This window comes from Alosa alosa, chromosome 1 (assembly GCF_017589495.1).
Source record: "Alosa alosa isolate M-15738 ecotype Scorff River chromosome 1, AALO_Geno_1.1, whole genome shotgun sequence".
Lineage (NCBI taxonomy): Eukaryota > Metazoa > Chordata > Actinopteri > Clupeiformes > Clupeidae > Alosa > Alosa alosa.
Genome location: NC_063189.1, coordinates 39792239 through 39811889, shown reverse-complemented (window position 1 = coordinate 39811889; position 19651 = coordinate 39792239). Strand labels below are relative to the sequence as shown.

The 19651-nt window shown below is 44.5% G+C and overlaps 1 protein-coding gene across 4 annotated transcripts; it reads left to right on the top strand.

Annotated features, from left to right (window-relative positions):
* The first annotated feature begins 166 nt into the window (after positions 1-166).
* LOC125298995 (ras-related protein Rab-31-like) lies at positions 167-17857 on the top strand. 4 transcript variants are annotated; one of them, XR_007194298.1, is made up of 8 exons: positions 167-368; positions 1083-1162; positions 5202-5283; positions 10319-10390; positions 13777-13883; positions 14298-14470; positions 16265-16428; positions 17355-17857. XR_007194298.1 is itself a non-coding variant. In XM_048250020.1 (8 exons), the coding sequence occupies exons 1-7, from the start codon at positions 330-332 to the stop codon at positions 16360-16362; spliced, it is 651 nt and encodes a 216-aa protein (XP_048105977.1). In that variant the 5' UTR covers positions 167-329; the 3' UTR covers positions 16363-16411; positions 17344-17857. The 4 variants fall into 4 exon arrangements, 3 of the variants coding, with proteins under 3 accessions (XP_048105977.1, XP_048105969.1, XP_048105990.1); XM_048250020.1 differs by having other exon boundaries at positions 16265-16411; positions 17344-17857; XM_048250012.1 differs by lacking the exon at positions 17355-17857 and having other exon boundaries at positions 16265-16509.
* Positions 17858-19651: the final 1794 nt, after the last annotated feature.

Here is a 19651-nt window from a genome sequence, read left to right as displayed (position 1 = left end):
TCTAAGACCAACAGAACTTCTGTATAATTGCAATAGGTTTTCTCTTGCTTTTAGACCATTGCCTAATTTTCCACTATGTCGCCCGTTTATCTTTTTTCTGACTAGTTCTTTAAGTTGGAGAGAGGAGAGGCACATGCATCACGTGACTGACACCGCTTCGAGTGACTCCAACTGGTTTCCGTTATATTTGGGAAGATGGTCAGACAAGTCGCTCAGGGGCTGGGTTTGTCGTTTAATAGCGAAATGTCGTTGTATGCATATTTGCACTGAACCAATAAAACGTTTACAACGCGGACGAAGAATGCGCCAGTCTTCGCAGAAAGTCTAAAATGGCCATAATAAGGGAACTTAAAGTCTGCCTTCTCGGGGTAAGTCGAGAAAAAAACATCCTCCGCCGGATTCCTCGCAGATTTCCCGAGTCTGCGGTTCTGTTGTTCGTTGCGTCAGGCAAACATGAGCGAACGCTGAGCTGGTATTGTTCTCGGGAAACTGGTTAATTCGGCTATTCTCTGTTTTACTTGTAATTTAAGATCAGAAAAAAACTTTAAGACTATTTCAAAAAATCGTACTGTTTACTGATTGAGTATGCTATTTGGTAATACCCGGTCGTAATTGCCTAACGTCAATCTATTTTTGGAAAAACATATTTGCTTTCCGATCCTGTGTAACATTCGTACACCGCACAACCAGTAATCAAAGCCGGTGTCTCTCTGCTAGGCCCCGACATGTATCTCTGTTCATTCAGATGTCATTTTCTCCGATTGCATAGCGATGCCAATTCAACATCCACAGGCAGGCATTACGTCACATTGTCAGGCTGCTGGTAAATGGACAGCAGCTCTAAGCGCATAGCGCTTTTGTCCCCATAAATCCAACATTTTAGGAATAGTTTCGGAATTGAAGTGTTTTGTCAACATTGTCCTTCTGACTACAATCTACAATTACGCTATCCACATATTTTCCGGTCATTCTGAAAGTGTTTGTCCCCGGATGCTTGGATAACGAATATACACGTAAGAATATTTGTTAGGATTGGCGAAATTACTTAACCTGAAGCCTACTCTTTTCCCCTTGTCTCATAGGATACGGGAGTCGGGAAGTCTAGTATTGTGTGCCGCTTTGTGCAGGACCACTTCGACCATAACATAAGTCCAACTATTGGGTAGGTCACACTGTCAAATTCACATGCGAACTAACTGTCTACACATAGTGCCAGCTCATTTGTAATTTAAAAGCAGAATATGAGTCAGTTGTGGTTTTGTCTAGGAGCGCGAAAGAGCTTAGCTCATCTTTTTTAAGAGGGAAAGAATGTGTCTGAGGCCCTTGAGACAGCACTTCACCAACTGAATTGTTATCAGACTGTAAGACCGCTGGCCAACCAGGCAAAGTACAGGATTCCTTTGGAATTGAAAAAAAATATATGTTATTCACTTTTATTTCTATAATAGCCTGTAGGGATCATGGCAACCCAATGTCAGGGGCTGTGTGACACTATCTGGTTTAAAAGGCCTTTGGCCTAATTTGCAATGGAAAAGGGAAGATTATTTAAGTCACAAGAGGGTTACTGTTGTTGATGATGCTGCAATATTCAGCAAGTAAGCAGCTTGCTGGAGTGATGTCGTCTTTGTATACCATGGCTGCTGTTTTAGCCTAATATTGGTGTTATCTTGTGGTATCAAAACGTCTACTAAGTGACTAGGTGAAGCAAGTGTTTGTTGAGGACAGGTCTTGGACAGGTAGATTTTGATTGGACATAATTTAAATGACCAGTAGATTAGTAAATCCTAAAAAGGGAAGCCTCTAGATTATTGTTTCTCTGGCAGAGATTCCCCAAGTAAACAGTTCAGGCCTGTTGTAGAACCCCTGAGTTGATGCGGCTCTAGGAAGAACAACAGAATTGAACAAACAGAATTCTGGAATGACTGTTCTGTAGGACCACAGAGCAGTGGCGGTTTTAGCTTGCATGATACCGTTGGCGAACCCCCCAGCACACATATTTGTTGCCCCCACCCCCAAATGCACACTGAACCAATATGTGATTGTTTGGGTGAAATTAGATCTAATTTTTGCTAGTTCAGTTGGACTGATAACTGAATACTTTCCTATCATACTCACAAAGATATGACATAATAAAGCATTGCCTTTGTGTTTTGCTGGTTTAGACCTTATCTTGTCCGTTTGTTTTAATTTGGCACTAGAGAATCATCTCCCAGCACTGTCAACCAAGAGTTAAGACTAAACCAATTCACCTGGGTGGTGTGCAGACTAAAGCTGTTTTCAGACACGTCCTCCGAGGTACATGCAGAGCTTTGTCAAACGTAGGTCCGACCCTTCTGGTCATTCAGATATGATGCTGACATTATGCGGTCATGTAGATAGATAGATAGATAGATAGATAGATAGTTTATTGATCCCCGAGGGGAAATTCAAGTGTGTGAACGACACCGACACACATTAACAGAATCTCCGTGTGGTTGAACAGGTTGAACGTGGTTGAACACGCACATGAACAGAATCTCAGCATGTTCCTCGCTTCATTCAGACAAAAGTTCATTTACATAATGTCCGTCAGAAAGAGAGGGGAGTAGTGTAACAGCCTGCTAAGTTCGGAATTTCAAATGGCCGAAGGGTGCCTGCTCAGACCCACATGGTGACCAGATAATTAACACGAGGTGCAAATGACCGATAGAAAACCAATTTCGCATAAATGAAAAATAATAAATATTCAGATGTTTTTTTTTTGCGTTTTAGCTTCCACACACACACAAATACACAGGGCGGGGATGACACAGACCCACATTGGGCAACTATCACACACACACACACACACACACACACACACACAGACACACACACACACACACACACACACACACACACACACCAGAGGCGGACAGAGTACACAGCTTCATTACTTGAGTAAAAGTACAGATACCCTTTGCTAAATTTTACTCAAGTACAAGTAAAAGTACAACAGTCAGATGTCTAATTAAGTAGTCTAATGAAGTACTTGTTTTTAAAAGTACTTGAGTATCAAGAGTACAAGAATACATTTTCTAAATATTGCATTACTACTGGCACAGTGCTTACATTTATGTAGGCTACAGAAACGTCCTACATGGAGTTATGAAAAATGTTAATGTTAATACCTTGGAGAATGCAAAAGGAATTGAAAGTAAAATCAAGTCATTTTCATCTTTTTACCATGTTGCCAGGGATGGGCAGTATTTCTAATACATGTATTTAAAATACGTATTTCAAATACAAAATACTATTTTGTAATGGAAACACTTGAAGCAAACACTATCATTAACTTGTTCAGAAAATTGAAATAGTCTGGCGAGGTGGGGCCACGGGTTGGCACATTCCCGGGATGGACCTGCTGTGTCTTCATCCATTGTTTCGTCCATGGTTTCGTGTCTTATCTAAATCTGACCATGGAGTTGACTTTGGTGGAAAGCTGAAGGGGATTGCTGATAGGCTGTCCCAATCAGTGGCTCTGCACAATCCAATCACGTTTGAGAGGGAAACAACAAATTGCGGGTTTCCGAGATTTTTCTTTTTTACTTTTTTTTTTTAGAAGAAGTAACAGGTACTCACGGTTATGGATAGAAATGTAGTGGAGTAAAGAGTACAATATTTGCCTCTCAAATGTACTTGAGTAAAGTCATGAGTACTCCCCAAAAATGATACTCGAGTAAAGTACAGATCCCTCAAAATTGTACTCAAGTACTGTACTCAAGTAAATATACTCTGTTACTGTCCGGCTCTGACACACACACACACACACTCACACTCATCCCATGCTTCTCATTTGCACACACACACACACACACACACACACAAACACACACATGGGGCAGTTCCAGTGGGGTTGGGTGTGGGGTGGCGTGGAGATGTGATGTGCTGCCTCCCACCAGATACTGCCCTGAACGGCCGCCATCAAAACACACTTCTGCTACAGAGGTTCCGCTTGGTACCTATTTCAGGCTATGCTATTTGCATAAGCAGAGATCTTGATTATTAACAGGAACATCTGAATAGCAACATATTCCTGGTTTGCCTAGAAAAGTCTAGAGTTTAAAGTTTTACAAGTGTGTCACCAGGCATTTTTTGTGGAAGGAGGTAAATACATTATTACTCAAATATAGTGAGCAGCTTACACCAACATTGACACTGTCAGTTAACCCTGAAGCATGTGTCTGGCCCACAGCAGGCATGACATGCTTGTGTTTAAAAAAGTGCCTATTTGAATTCCAAATTCACCACAAACTTACGGTTCAAGCCTGACACATTTCACAGCTGTGGACCATTCTGGTGTACGAGAGACAAAATGAGGAGGGTAGAGAATGAAAAAAGCCCTATGTTGTTTTTGTCCAACTCATTTTGATGGTGCACTAAATTACAACAGGGAGAATGGCGCCTCTGCCATTTCCACCTGGACCGCCTGGTGTTGCCCCTATGTAGCACTGCTACACTATTGCCCCTATGTAGCACTGCTACACTATGACCCTTTTGCATTCTTTTCATTACTTTTTAATGCCCTAGGTACCTGTTTGCCATCTTTATCCAAAGTGCAGGGCAGGCCGATATACATTCAAGGAACACTGCATGTTGAAAAACAATGCCATAAAGGTTTACCCATTTCATTGGAGCCAATGGCAAAGGGGTAAACACCAGTTAATACACTGTGTTGCTTTCACTATGTGGGTGACTTAAGTACCCCAGTCTGATAGTGTTGGCATCAATTTGCTTGCGTTACACAAAGAAGGGCATGGAAGCAGCTTAGCGTTGATCCAGCAGTAAGGAGAAAGGGGCTGCAATGTTAGGAGTTATTTAGGGCTAATCAGATTAGAAACTAAAATAAAACATTTGAGAGGAGAAAGGAAGACAAAATGAGATTAGCATGAGGAAGGCGTAGGGCAGCAGTGTGGGCACTAATGCGCAATGTTCACAGCTTCTCTCTGCCCATCCACCTCAGACACTCTCTCTCTTTCTCCCCATCTCCCTTTCTCTCTCCATCTCTCTCTCTGTTCCCCATCTCTCTTTCTTTCTCTAACCGATTCTCTCTCCCCATCTATCTCTGTCACCCATCTCTCTCTCTCTCTCTCTCTCTCTCTCTCTGTCTCTCACACAATAATGTGTGTGTTTGTGTTTTGTCTGCAGTGCATCTAATGTGTGTGTTTGTGTTTTGTCTGCAGTGCATCTTTCCTGACTAAGACTGTCCCATGTGGGAACGAGCTCCACAAGTTTCTCATCTGGGATACGGCTGGCCAGGAGAGGGTGGGTAACAGAAGAGCACACAACAGACAATCCACAGACGGGGCACAGACACAGCCCCCTAAGGCCTGGAATGCAATAACAGTGCTAAACTAGTTGGGCAATTGGAGAGTACAGACCTCCACCAAGGTCAAGTGCAATATCTCGCAACAGTAGCGAAATTGAAAGTACATTTGTAGAGGCAGCCCATGAAGCTGATCCACTGAAAGTAAATCCATCGCCTTGTAAGCCGCTCCATGCTACACCTTTCCACCACAGAGTCATGAAAATAGGACCGTCATTTTTGCACAGTTCTGTTTACATAGAGACTACCAGTCAGGATGCACTGAAAACATAGCCTCCTTGGCGTAAAAGCAATAATAATATCACTTGCTGCCCTGCTAGAAGCTGATTCCAGATCAGATCTAGCCTAGAAATCTAGACGCACCCTAGTGGCGGCAAATTAATTTGCTCAGCCTGTACGTCTAGTAGCAAACCATAGGAATTTCTATTGGCGAACATTGTCGATGTTATCCCATCACAGCGCTCTATTTTGTTAGAGTCTTAAGGCGGGCTTAACAGGATAACGACAGTCCTGCGACGGTGAACAACAAGGAAGGTGGCTATGGCGAACGAAGAGCGGTTGTTTGAATCGACGTTGGCGTCAACTTTGAAAGAGTTGCTTTTCTTTGAAAGTTGAGCAACACAATGCACTTAAGTCATTCCTTTCGAAGAAGGATGTATTTGCCGTTTTGCCGACCGGATACGGATATGGTCGTAGCGCTGGCCTATTGCATGCCTAGGCAGTTTGAAAGACAATTCTCTGCCCGCCCCTTGGATTAAGCGAGGTGAATGGCTCGATTCCAGACTATACATTTCAGTGATATAGGATGGCCCGCCAGGCTAGATCAGATCTAGTTCTGATGAGAAACAGCAGCTAACAGGGGACAGCAGTGATGACCACAGATGCAGTAGCACCTTTTATCTGATGGATAGAATCAACAGCACTGCATATTCTGTATGAGACAGCATAAAGTCAAACAAGCCTTACGGATAAAGACTACTCAAATAAGCCGCAATTCAAAATCCATTTTCAGACAGGAAGCGACTAGCAGCGATGTAGCGACGAGAGACCAAGAAATTAATAAAATTCACAGATTTGTAGCAATGATAGACAAAATAGATATTGATGAAGTGATGGACAAAGCGAATACAGCATGCACACACTTCCATTGACACACTGTCAAAGACACACACCTGGTTGGTGGTGAGTTGAATACTAAAGGTGAACATATAGTATACTGTACACTGTATAAAAAGTATAGAATAGTCAAGTCAAATCAATCATATTTATCCACCTTATTCATAAGCCATCAATGGGCGTCGGCAGTATTCAGTACTCTGAAATCCGGTTTTCTGTTTCCAGCCGAAGCTGATTTTAAGCTGCTTCATATGATTGACTAGTTTGACTAAAAGACAGTACCTGATGCATCCCAACTAAGTTAAAAGTTATAAACAGAATGGACCGAAAATGAAAACCTGAATGGAAGTAGGTTTCTGGAATAAGGTGGATATAGCACATTTAAAAACAACATGAGTTCTAAATAGCGTATTTAGAAAAAGAATGGACTTTGTTGTTGAAGTAGATTTGGTGCTGTCGGTGCGGTTGCATCTGCTGGCCCTGGGTTGCTGGGACCACCCAGCAGGCTGTCCTGCACTCAGAATGTATGGACTGTCTTTCCAAGTCAGACGACTGACCTCGTCACACCTCCACGCCACCCCCACACCTCTGCCCAACGCCGTGTCTCTGTGTGTGTGTGTGTTTGTGTATGTGTGATGTCGCTGCCCTCTGTGTGTATGTGTCATCCCCACCCTGTGTGTGTGTGATATAGCTGCCCTCTGTATGTGTCATATCCCTGCCCTGTGTGTGTGTGTGTGCGTGTGTGTGTGTGTGCGTGTGCGTGTGTGTGCTTCCTCAGCTTTTGTTCCTCCTATCTTCCCATGTGTTCTGTCACACTACCTCTCTCCCCTTCTTGCTTGTTTTTCACTCAGTTGCTCACTCTCTCCTGCTCTGATTTCTGCCATGATCTCTGTACCATTTCCCTTTGTTTTTCACTCTTTTGTTTCTTTCTATCCCTCTCTCCTTCTCTTCTCCTCTCTCTTTCTCTTTCTGTTTTTCACTCCCAGTACTCCCTCTCTCCAGTCTCCATGTTCTCTTTATCTGTTATTTCTGTGTTTCACTGGTGTACTCTCTCTCTCTCTCTCTCTCTCTTTTCTCTCTCTCTATCTCTCTTTCTCTCTCTCTCTCTCTCTTTCTCTCCCTCTCTCTCCTCTCTCTCTCTCTCTGGACAGTGTGCACATCATTCTTTCCGCTGCCCTGTGTTCACACAAACAGGGTCACTCTGTGATGCAGGCTCTGTGTGTGTGTGTGTGTGTGTGTGTGTGTGTGTGTGTGTGTGTGTGTGTGTGTGTGTGGTGTGTGTGCGTGCGTGTGTGTGCATGACACCCGGATGTCAGGACAGGGGTCACTCACAAGTGTAATGACTTGTGGGATAACGTGGAGTTGTGTGTGTGCGTGGGTTTAGACAGTAGATGTATCTCTAATAGTTTAGTCTAGGCTAATTAGATTGAGGCTGATTGTGGTTTTACATATTTTTCATTACTTCACATTACTTATTTTATCCCCAATCTCATTGTGAGCAGAAATTTTATATCTGTTTATTTAAATTAGACAAATGATGTGTCTTTTTGTTTAGGACATTTCTGTGTGTGTGTCTGTGTGGGAAGTTTGTTGCTGAATGAGCGTATGTGATGGTATGTGTTTGTGTTTTGTCACTGTGTGTATGTTTGTGTGTGTGTGTGTGCGCGAGTGTGTGCGTGGGTTCATGTTGTTTTTGTGTGTGTGTGTTTGTGGCTGCCAGTTGTGTTTGTGCCAGTGTGTGGGAGGTTGCTGAGCGAGCATGTGTGCCATCACTGCATTGCAGAGCTTTTCTGTGCGTGTGTGTGTGTATATATATGTTTGTTTGTGTGTGTGTGTGTGTGTGTGTGTGTCAGTGAGTGAGTATAAGCCATAGTGTGAGCGAATATGTTGCAGTGGTAAGGGATGTGTGTGTCAGTGTTTTTACATTTCACACACTTTGAATGTGAATGTAAATGAGAACCATGGTGTGAGAGAGTGAGAGTGTACTGTGTGTGTGTGTGTGTGTGTGTGTGTGTGTGTGTGTTAACCTGGCACTGCCAAACATGCAGTCAGGAAAAAGTTTGTCACCACTGCCTGTGGGTCAAAGTGGCCTTAACATTTGGCCAAGTTCCCTGTCCCCATGGTGACATCACTTCCTTTCTGTTCTGCCTCTGCTGCCTGTCAAAGGGAAGAGAGAAGGACCACTCTGTGGATGAAGGCTGGAGGAAAACACTCTGAGGAGTGGATTTTACTCATTACCCCAGTTAGAAATAGATCCTTACCCTCACACATGAGTGGGAGGGAGAGTGTGCTTTAATCAGGTCTGTGTGTGTTTCCATTTGCATTTCTGACTGGTCCTATTTACTTCAAATTGTTGAACAAGGTACCATATCTCAGTGTCCTACATGATGATAGTGATCCAGATCAGGATTTGGATGCAGTGAGGGACTGCAGTTGCAGTCATGGCATTCCTGCAGGACAAAAATATCCCCATTTCCCTCATTGTTCTCACGGCTCAAAAAAGAACGTACAAATTTAATGGCTACTGGAATAGCAACAAGAAAGCAACCATGGACAGATATTATCTAACTATTAAGGGGTCTGGAATAACTACCAGTTTCTCCCTTCGGTTACTTTTACTGTCTGCTTGTTTGGGCAACCATTAAACAGTGACAAACAGTGCTCGAGGAACAGTGTATGCTGCCTTTAGTTTATAGTAACCTCAGGAAGCATTCGAGTTACACAGTTAGAACAAGTTTTGTGCCCAACAGGAGACTCTGAAATGTAACTCATTCTGGACTCTGACGTAATGACCGACGGAAGACAGACATGACCCACCAGCTATAGTTTACCTGTGCAGACATGTTTTGAATAAGGAAGGCCCTGGGATCAGCATATCTGTACCCTGTACATTTCTGACGACATTGTTAAGACTTGCCTGCCATACCATACAGGTTTCCACTGTTTTGGATTCCCTGACACCATTTTGAACTTAGCCCCAGGCTCATTGTCATTGTCAGCGTTTAGGATTTCGAGTGAAACCAGGCACACTGTCCACACAGTCTACAGCCAGAGCTGAGCGCCAGAGCATGGGCTTCCAAAGGCACACCCAAAAGCAGCACTTAAACTGGGAGTCTGGATGTGAACTGGCTGATTAGAGTCCATCAGAGGATTGGACTCCAGTGATCTTCTCCACTGGCTCTCCTGTCAGGCTTTCACCGGTGCAGCCGTAGCGCTGTCACACCAGAGCAGGGGGCCTAAAGAAGCCGGAGTGCTGGTGTCACCATGGTCACATGGCACTGGCTGCTTATTGACTCATGGATGTCTGTCCCCAGGCTGAGAAAGGCCAAGCCAGGTCATTTGGGTGTAGCTTACAACTTTATGGCAGTGAGATATTGTGTGTACTATGCAAGTTTCTCTTCCTGATTTTAATTGCTAGTGAGTGATGGTTGGTGTCTGTTCAGATATGCGCACTGGCACTCACACTTATTCATGCAATGTTAAGGGTTATTTATGTCAAGTCAAGTCACTATTATTTATATAGCGCTTTTATATGCATGTGTGAATGTGTGGGTGTGCATGTATGTGTGTTTGTAGGTTTGTCTTATGTTTGTACTTTTTATGTAATACAATAAAATTGACTAGAAACCCAAGTTATGGAGCTGTAACCAGTTTTATAAGCAATGAACATGTGTTTTTAGGTCCCTAGGAGTCAAATGCAAAACAGACCATGTGAAACCATATTACAGCAATATTACACAAGTGTGGTATTAAAATAGGCTCAAAGCTAATGGTTTCCTGTGATTATAACGATTATAGCTTTTTGATCAAAAAAATGAACTGCCATGGCTAAGTGTTGATTAATGTGATTGGTTTCAGTTCCACTCCCTGGCGCCAATGTACTACAGAGGATCCGCAGCCGCAGTCATCGTTTATGACATCACAAAGCTGGTGAGTTCCATTCCTTTGAACAGTCTCATTTGGAATGTTGAATGTGGAGGGAACTCAGGCTCGGGCTACGCCGGGTCCGCAACTGAAGCGCAGTTTGCAGAGTGTAAGAATAGCTTTAGAAGAGTGGTCTAATTTTTTCGAAGGTATGTGTGCTGCTACCACATCTGGTTTAGCCAGTTCCATTGATTATAGTGGCTGCTAATTGTTGCAGCAGACACTGTGAATCGTTTCTAGCGGTATTAAGCCAGACAGACACTTTTTGTGTTTGTCTTTCTTGTTTTTCAGTCACATACGACATGGTAACTCACACTACATGTTTCAGAAACGAACACTGTGTTCAGACTGTATGCTTGACTGCTCACACAGCAAGACAGCTGACAAAAAAAAACATGCCGAAAAACGAATTGGATCAGATCAGAGCTGGAACGTTGATTGTGACGTCTAATTGGGTGTCGTGAGCCTGCTCAAAGTACACAACAAATCGGACACAAATTTGGCCTGATTAAAAAGTTTGTCGGACTAATTCGGGGCTAAATCATGTCAAAGTCACACAGGTTAGCATCATATCTGAATCATCCGAAGGGTAGGACCTCCGTTTGACAAACCTCATACTCCGGAGGTTATATCTGAAAGCGCTTACAGTGTTTGCTTGCCATTAGACACTTTGTGTCAGTCTGTGTGGCTCCCAGGAAGTGAAAAGTTGTCCTTGATATTCATACAGTAGCACACTGTTCTGCCATACCAAACCAAAACTTTACTCTGTTCAGGTGGAAAGTTTTTTTTGTTATTTTTATCCAACTGACAACTGACCTTACACATACACACACACACACACACACACACACACACAGGGACGGGCAGATACATGTAATTAAAATACGTATTTCAAATACAAAAACATTATTTGGTAATTTGTATCTTATGTGTGTGTGTGTGTGAGGGGGGGGTATATTAATTGGGCCGGGGCTGTCCGGGGTCTGTGCAGCACATCTGCTGTGCTGCAGTTGCAGCAGATCCAGGCAGTCTGCCTAGGCCATCACGAACAATGCTATCCTACTCATTTACCCTTTTCCCATTGAATATTAATGTTATTTTATAATAACACAATAATCAAAATAATTTTGCCTAAAACAACTAGTTCAAGCACTTTTTCAGTAGCAATTGTCTGTCGCAATTTGACGCATTCGATGGCTGTCTCGCCTCGGGCTATATCTGTGTCAGGAGATTTTTCTTTCTTATTAATAGCCTGATGAAATCTAGACATGTCATTAAAAAATCCAGAAGATCTCCAGAACTTATTTTAATCTTTTCATAGTCATGCACAACATTCTAGACAGTTTAGCTAACAATTCTAAATGCACCTTGCACAATGGGCCACAGGTGGACCAAGAGGTCAGAATCAAATCAAACCTGAGCCAGGAAGGCTCAATTCCTCTCTCTCCATGAAGCTGCACAATGAAGTTTAAACATGACATAGTCTTGTTAGGCTACAAATCAAATTAATTTGCGACTGGCCACCCATGCGCAGGCAATTTTCTGACACCTGCAGAACTCGGTAAATAAGTCAACATCTACCAGATTTTAATGACTTCAAAAGTCTAAAAGGCCTATTAAGAGGCAATGCAGTTCAAGCGTATGATAAAATTGTCCACACCAAGTGAGACAATATAGCCCAAAGCTGTAGGAGGGACCAGGTTCACCTGCCCGGTTTCCAGCGGCTGGTTATATTTCACCTCTTCAAGCTGGGCTATTTAGGCAAAAAATATAGGCCATCAGGCATCAGCCTACTATTAAAAACAACATAGCCTGGTGTAAACTATATAGTTTTAATTTCAGGTCCTAAATAATGGTAGGGATAGGCTGGCCTAGAAATCTCCTGTGCTGCAGCAAGTCTGAGAAGTAGGCCTATCACGCAGCAGCTCCCCCTCCCCCTCCCTGCTAGCAGACATCTACCGGTGAATGGCGAGGTAAGGGCAAAAATTAAGGTGCACAGTATTTTGAAAGGTCGTCATCATCAATAGGCTAATATCACTAGATTTGGGCTATTATTGTTCATCCATGTCAGTGTACCTTAAATAAGTCAGCTCTTGATGTGATCTTATCTGTTCTTATAAAACTCAAAAAGAGAAAGAGAAAGTAGAAATTGAGAATACATTCAAAAGTACATAAAAAAATGTATGCCACACCAGCAAACTGCAGTTGCCAGACCAATCCATTCCACACCCCTCTGGGTAAAAAAAAATCCCAATTTAACCCATGCACATATGAGAGAGAGAGAGAGAGGGAGGGAGGGAGGGAGGGAGAGAGAGAGCAAGGGGATGCTGGATTAAGGTGCAAAGCTCTACAATGAAAGCTATGAAATGATGAAATTATTATCCAATCAGAACACAGATGGAACCGGTTATAAGGTTGCCCTGTAATAGATTATTGCTCAAAAATTCACCTGAAGCAACATGATGAAAAATTCCTATTTATCCCCTTTGGCATCAATAGAACACCATTTAGTGCTAACACGGTACCTAGTTAGTTAATAACCAACTTAAAGGGTCATGTTTCCCCCTGATCAACAGCTTTACACAGTGCAATATCAAGCAATCTGGGCATGCATTGGTAATGTCAGGCATTGGTCCACTTGACAAGTTCAGTTGTGACTTTTTGAGTGCATTTCTGATACATTATTTAGGCTATCAGATAGTATAAGTAAGTATAAGTATATATACCTTTTTGATCCCGTGAGGGAAATTTGGTCTCTGCATTTAACCCAATCGGTGAATTGGTGAAACACACACAGCACACAGTGTACACACAGTGAGGTGAAGCACACACGAATCCTGGCGCAGTGAGCTGCCTGCTTCAACAGCGGCGCTCGGGGAGCAGTGAGGGGTTAGGTGCCTTGCTCAAGGGCACTTCAGCCGCGGCCCACTGGTCTGGGCTCGAACCGGCAACCCTCCGGTTGTAAGTCCAGAGTAAGGCACGTAAAAGCTGTTGCTTTCAAACACTATCCACTTAATCAACAGTCAGTGTACTGATGAAGGAATAGATTAAATAAATAGATATGGAAGGTTTGCAAAGTGATTTCATGGTACCTTTAAAGATTATTGTTTTTATTTTTAAAATACAAAAATGCAGTATTTTGTTTTGATACATGGCGTGACTACTGTATTCTGTAGTTTGTTTTTTATAGACTTAATTAGGGTATTTGATATTTTTTTTATTTTTTATATATTATACATATTTTTGCCCATCCCGGCACACACACACCCAGATGCCTCTATTTACCAGTTTAGCTTTTGCATGGTCAAAGTATGCAGCTGCACTATAATGTTTTTATTAAAAAAATACTTTAAAAATTAAACTTTGCAATGTGTGTGCATTTGTTTGTACAGGACTCGTTCCAGACGCTGAAGAAGTGGGTTAAGGAGCTGAAAGAGCATGGCCCAGAGAACATTGTGGTGGCCATAGCAGGCAACAAGAATGACCTGGGAGACATTAGGTAACTGATGCTGCTCTCTTTTCTTTCTTTCTCCTTTTTTATCTCTTTCCTCTTTTTTCTTGTCTTCTATCATCTCTCTCAATTTCTGATACTCCTTGCTGCTTGGACTTTCTTGTTAAGGACCTTTGCTGAATCACCTCAAACACAAACACTGGCCGGTACTCCACACAGTTGTCTGTTGACCTCAGCTCTTGCTTTATGGATCCCATCCCACATGGCTTCGTCCCTGAGTTTGGTTCTCACAGCCTGGACTCATGCCCCTCTGGGATAGTTTTCCTGGCACAATCTGTGTGTGTGTGTGTGTGTGTGTGTGCGTGCGCGTCCCTGTTTGTGTTGTGTGTTTTGCCTATCTGTGTCTGTGTGTGTGTTTGGCCTGTGTTAACTCTCACTGTGTCCTCCTCCACCTCTTTGCAGAGAGGTTCCTATGAAGGAGGCCAAAGACTTTGCCGAGTCCATCGCGGCCATCTTCATCGAGACCAGTGCCCGCAACGCCGTCAACGTGGAGGAGCTCTTCCAGAAGATCAGTGAGTGTCTTGCCGCGTCCCATCCACCTCGACATGCCTTCCTGTCAGAGTACAACAAGCAGAGTGAGGCCCCGTTCTGAATCCGCACGTTTGTCTCTCGCCTGTGCCCGACGCATGAGACGTAGCTTAGGATGGATATGCCGTGAGCACACGCCTGCACCGTTATTAACAGCCCACCGTGACCTTGTCTAGGCAGCTGACGGCTCTTTTAGCCATCTAGTCCTGGGGGATGCTGCCAGAGCCATCAAAGAATCAGCTGATTTCCAACTAGTAGCATATTTGTTATGTGCATGCTGCATTTCAACAGCCTACCTGCTTTGTGTTTCCACAAATGCTTAGTGTGCACACTACACGTTTGTTGGCCAAGTATGTTGACTGACACACACACACAAAGAATAGGCTATATCTTTTTTTCCTTTTACTGCTACAGAGACACAAATGACCATTTGTGCTGAGTAACACTGACCTTTTTTATCACATTGAGTCAGCATATTGCACATAAAGGTGTAAGTGTGTGTGTGTGTGTGTGTGTGTGTGTGTGTGTCGCCACCTCTGGTTCCCAAGGCAGCTGTGGTGTGGTGTGTGTGGAGAGATCTCCCGGCAGGGGCGGAATAGATTTGTTTTATGTGTGACTCACACTGGAACCTGGGAAAACTCCAGAGTGCAAATCAGCCTCAGTAGTGGAGCTAATATAAAGATAGGACTACTCACTGGAGTTAAGGCTCAGCAGTAGAGCTAAAGACAGGACTACTCACTGGAGTTAAGGCTCAGCAGTAGAGCTAAAGACAGGACTGCTCACTGGAGTTAAGGCTCAGCAGTAGAGCTAAAGACAGGACTGCTCACTGGAGTTAAGGCTCAGCAGGAGAGCTAAAGACAGGACTGCTCATTGAAGTTAAGGGTCAGCAGGAGAGCTAAAGACAGGACTGCTCACTGGAGTTAAGGCTCAGCAGTAGAGCTAAAGACAGGACTGCTCACTGGAGTTAAGGCTTAGCAGTAGAGATAAAGACAGGACTGCTCACTAGAGTTAAGGCTCAGCAGGAGAGCTAAAGACAGGACTGCTCACTGGAGTTAAGGCTCAGCAGGAGAGCTAAAGACAGGACTGCTCACTGGAGTTAAGGCTCAGCAGGAGAGCTAAAGACAGGACTGCTCACTGGAGTTAAGGCTCAGCAGTGGAGTCTTGGGTGCGCAGCCCTAAGCTAAAAAAGTGCATAGGAAAGGTAACGTCATGTAACTTAAACATTGTGTTTCAGTCTCGATTTTTGGTGGAATATGTACTGTAACGTATGTGAAATGTGAGATATCAGACAAATTTGGATGCTAGTTTGGAACATTAAAATGTGTTGTGCCCACATCCAGACTTGAACTAAAATAGCAACAACTACCCGGCCGCTCCTGTCTGTACCAGTCTGTGTGTGCATCCGAGAGTGACTTTAATCTGCATTTTTGTCTGAGAGTGACTATAATCTGTGTGTGCGTTGAAGAGTGACTATATTCTCGCCCTTAGTCTCACTTGCAGTTAGGTCCATAAACTTCCAACATGATTTGGGATATATTAAGAATTTGGAGTAGGTTTTTCCTCATATTTTGTTTGGGGGATCTTTTATTGGTAGTTATGTTCCCATGTCATGATACGCTACAGTGAGCCAAATACATCTAAAGTGACTTGCTTAAAATATATATCATAATGCATGTACTTGTGTTTTGAATATTTCATTTCCAAATATGTCTTTCTAATAAAATAGTAAAATAGATCTAGTGCATGGTTGAGTGTGCTGAATCCAATGTGTTGTTGTTGTTATGTGTAATGTCTGACATCTGATCCTGGCGGTGACTTTTGTGTGTGTGTGTGTTCTGCAGGTCGTCAGATCCCGCCACTGGAGAACCCAGACTTGGACAGCAACGAGTCCTTTAAACTGACCCGTCAGGCCCCTCCATCCAGCCGCCGCTGCTGCTAGACACGCGTGCGCGCGCGTGCACACACACACACACACACACACACACACACACTCACACACATTTAGGTCTACACATATACTTTCACATGTAGATGCATGTATGCAAGTGGATGCAAACACCCCCCATACATGCAGGCATCCATCCATCCACACCGCACCTGCGGGCTTTGAGCTACAAGTGCAAAAGCACCTAGCGGTCCCGTCCTTACACAGTGAAAGCACAACAGCCAGGCCTCTCACTGCAGACGACAACCTCAGTTCAGGAGGCGTGCCCTTCACACATCAGCACAAAACACACACATATTTGCACGCACACACACACACGCCCAGACCAGCTTAGTGTTTCAGGCTGCAGCCGCACACCGGATTCCAGGGAGGACCCACACCATCTCTGCCCACCTGACTGGATGCCTCAGTGCCAGCCAAACCAACACTCGCTGCTTCCCATTCGGCACACAGGACCGACAGATGCAGGGTCCAGGAAGACTTCCATAGCACGGTGGAACAGTCTCATCCCCACCTGCCCACCACCGCACACCCACCCAACAGGAGACACCCAGCGCCAACCCCCACAGCTCATACCCATAGTCACACACAACTAGCTCCAGGAGGGAGCAGCAGGATGGGAGAGATGCCCCCACAGCACTATGTGAGAACAGTCTCACCCCTCCACCCACTCAACAGGAGCCCCCCCCCCAGCATCTCGTACCCATCCTCATGCACGGCCAGTTCTCCTGACAGCAGCAGTGTCCAAAAGAAGCAGTAGGAGGGAGAGACCCCCCACAGCCCTGCGGAACAGCAGCAACAACAGAAGGGCCAACATGGCATCACTGGAGAGCTGCTTCTGGAGGAGGATCGCTTGACTTGACTCTTTAGGACCCACCTGTGGTTTTCACTGTCTTTGGAGTTAGTTAGCAGGGCCCAAGCCCACACCCCGTCCTACCAGTGTTCTACACACACACACACACACACACACACACTCACACATTTAGGTCTACACATATACTTTCACATGTAGATGCATGTATGCAAGTGGATGCAAACACCCCCCATACATGCAGGCATCCATCCATCCACACACACGCAGGCTTTGAGCTACAAGTGCAAAAGCACCTAGCGGTCCCGTCCTTACACAGTGAAAGCACAACAGCCAGGCCTCTCACTGCAGACGACAACCTCAGTTCAGGAGGCGTGCCCTTCACACATCAGCACAAAACACACACATATTTGCACGCACACACACACACGCCCAGACCAGCTTAGTGTTTCAGGCTGCAGCCGCACACCGGATTCCAGGGAGGACCCACACCATCTCTGCCCACCTGACTGGATGCCTCAGTGCCAGCCAAACCAACACTCGCTGCTTCCCATTCGGCACACAGGACCGACAGATGCAGGGTCCAGGAAGACTTCCATAGCACGGTGGAACAGTCTCATCCCCACCTGCCCACCACCGCACACCCACCCAACAGGAGACACCCAGCGCCAACCCCCACAGCTCCTTACCCATAGTCACACACAACTAGGCTCCAGGAGGGAGCAGCAGGATGGGAGAGATGCCCCACAGCACTATGTGAGAACAGTCTCACCCCCTCCACCCACTCAACAGGGGAGCCCCCCCAGCATCTCGTACCCATCCTCATGCACGGCCAGTTCTCCTGACAGCAGCAGTGTCCAAAAGAAGCAGTAGGAGGGAGAGACCCCCACAGCCCCAAGGGAACAGCAGCAACAACAGAAGGGCCAACATGGCATCACTGGAGCTGCTTCTGGAGGAGGATAAACGACTTGACTCTTTAGGACCCACCTGTGGTTTTCACTGTCTTTGGAGTTAGTTAGCAGGGCCCAAGCCCACACCCCGTCCTACCAGTGTTCTACACACACACACACACACACACACATGTTGGCCTGCAGCGAGCTAGCCGTCCTCCCCAAGGACCTCCAGGAACCTCCAAGACCTCCAAGTCTGGACCAGATCTAGAAGGTCACCACACACCTTGTTTCCTTAGTAACAGGCACTAAGTGTGTTTTTCCACCTCTGAACCAGGAAAGAGGAACTGTGTGGGCCGGAGGTTCCTGAATCTGAGTCTGTGTGAACATGTGGCCCCCTCTCAAGCCTTCAGTTAGTGGTCCAGCCCACGTCTGGAGAAGTGGGGACGTTTTTATCCAGATGTCCATTGTTGACTTTCCAGAATTCTTTTAGAGGAACTTATTACCTGCTCATACCTTAATCCATGATTGTGTATAGGTACATTTTTTTCCCAGTTGTAACGTATGTTATGTAACATATACTAGGGAGACTGTGGTCACCTTTTAAATTAATGTTTGATGGCTAGTTAAATTTGCTAATAGATTTGATGCAGCATTTGCAAAAGTTCACTTGTATGTTGGATGTAAAAGAAGCTGTGCTTCGCTAATTGGGCCTGTATAGTAGACAGGCTTACCAACTCAAGAGCGTTACCATGGCATTTACATGCGTTGTCCACTAGGTGGCATCCGTCCTCTGTCATCCCATGAAGTGCCTTAACCAGGAGTTGATGTACATGTATTTATAGGGTTATGTAACATATGTATGTAGCATTGTAGTTTAGACTCCTTTATTTCTCTCCTTCATCTGTGTGCATGTTTTTTCCCTTTGTGTGCAAAGAGCAGTAAGCAAAGATAACCGAGACTTCTAACTGCTTCATCTGCTGTTGGGTTCTGATTGGTTGATTGAGTGTGTACGCTGGATGTCACAAACACCCACCAGGTGAAGATCACATAGGTAGCAGCCCTGTGGACATTGAAGCAGCCCTGTACCCTTTACTATATTGATGGGGTCATTGGTCCATTGGCATGCTTCAGTGTATCAGGAGATGATGCACAAGGCAACTGTTCCAGTGTTACTCTGAGCAGTGTCGTTTGGGCATTCTTTTAATCTGGAAAACTTTAATAATCAGCGTACAACTTTGTCATGATCATCCTATAACACTATGAGTCATATGATTGCCCAGCAACATTGCTCAGATAGTTTCCCACTGCATCATCACCTTTACTTGTTGAATGAAAAAACACCTTGAATGACTGGCCAGTGGTTTTAAAGCAGTAGTAGAAATCTAGTCGTTGAAGGACAGGGAAGAAACTAAACAGTAAGTGAGTAAATGGCGAGAGTTGGTACTACTTACACGTGGTGCAGTATTACCTCTCCAAATGCATCAGAAATTACCATAATAAGTGGGTGAGATGCAACATCTGTAGTTTATTCATTTCTAGCACCTTTGTACATTAAGTTTTTCGTATTGGCAAGAATGAA

Bases quoted from the DNA above. Each gene is read 5' to 3' on its own strand.
- LOC125298995 (XM_048250020.1), top strand. From the start codon at position 330: ATGGCCATAATAAGGGAACTTAAAGTCTGCCTTCTCGGG. The intron at 5,284-10,318 runs GTGGGTAACAGA...GATTGGTTTCAG, and splicing joins ATACGGCTGGCCAGGAGAGG to TTCCACTCCCTGGCGCCAAT. The intron at 14,471-16,264 runs GTGAGGCCCCGT...TGTGTTCTGCAG, and splicing joins GTCAGAGTACAACAAGCAGA to GTCGTCAGATCCCGCCACTG.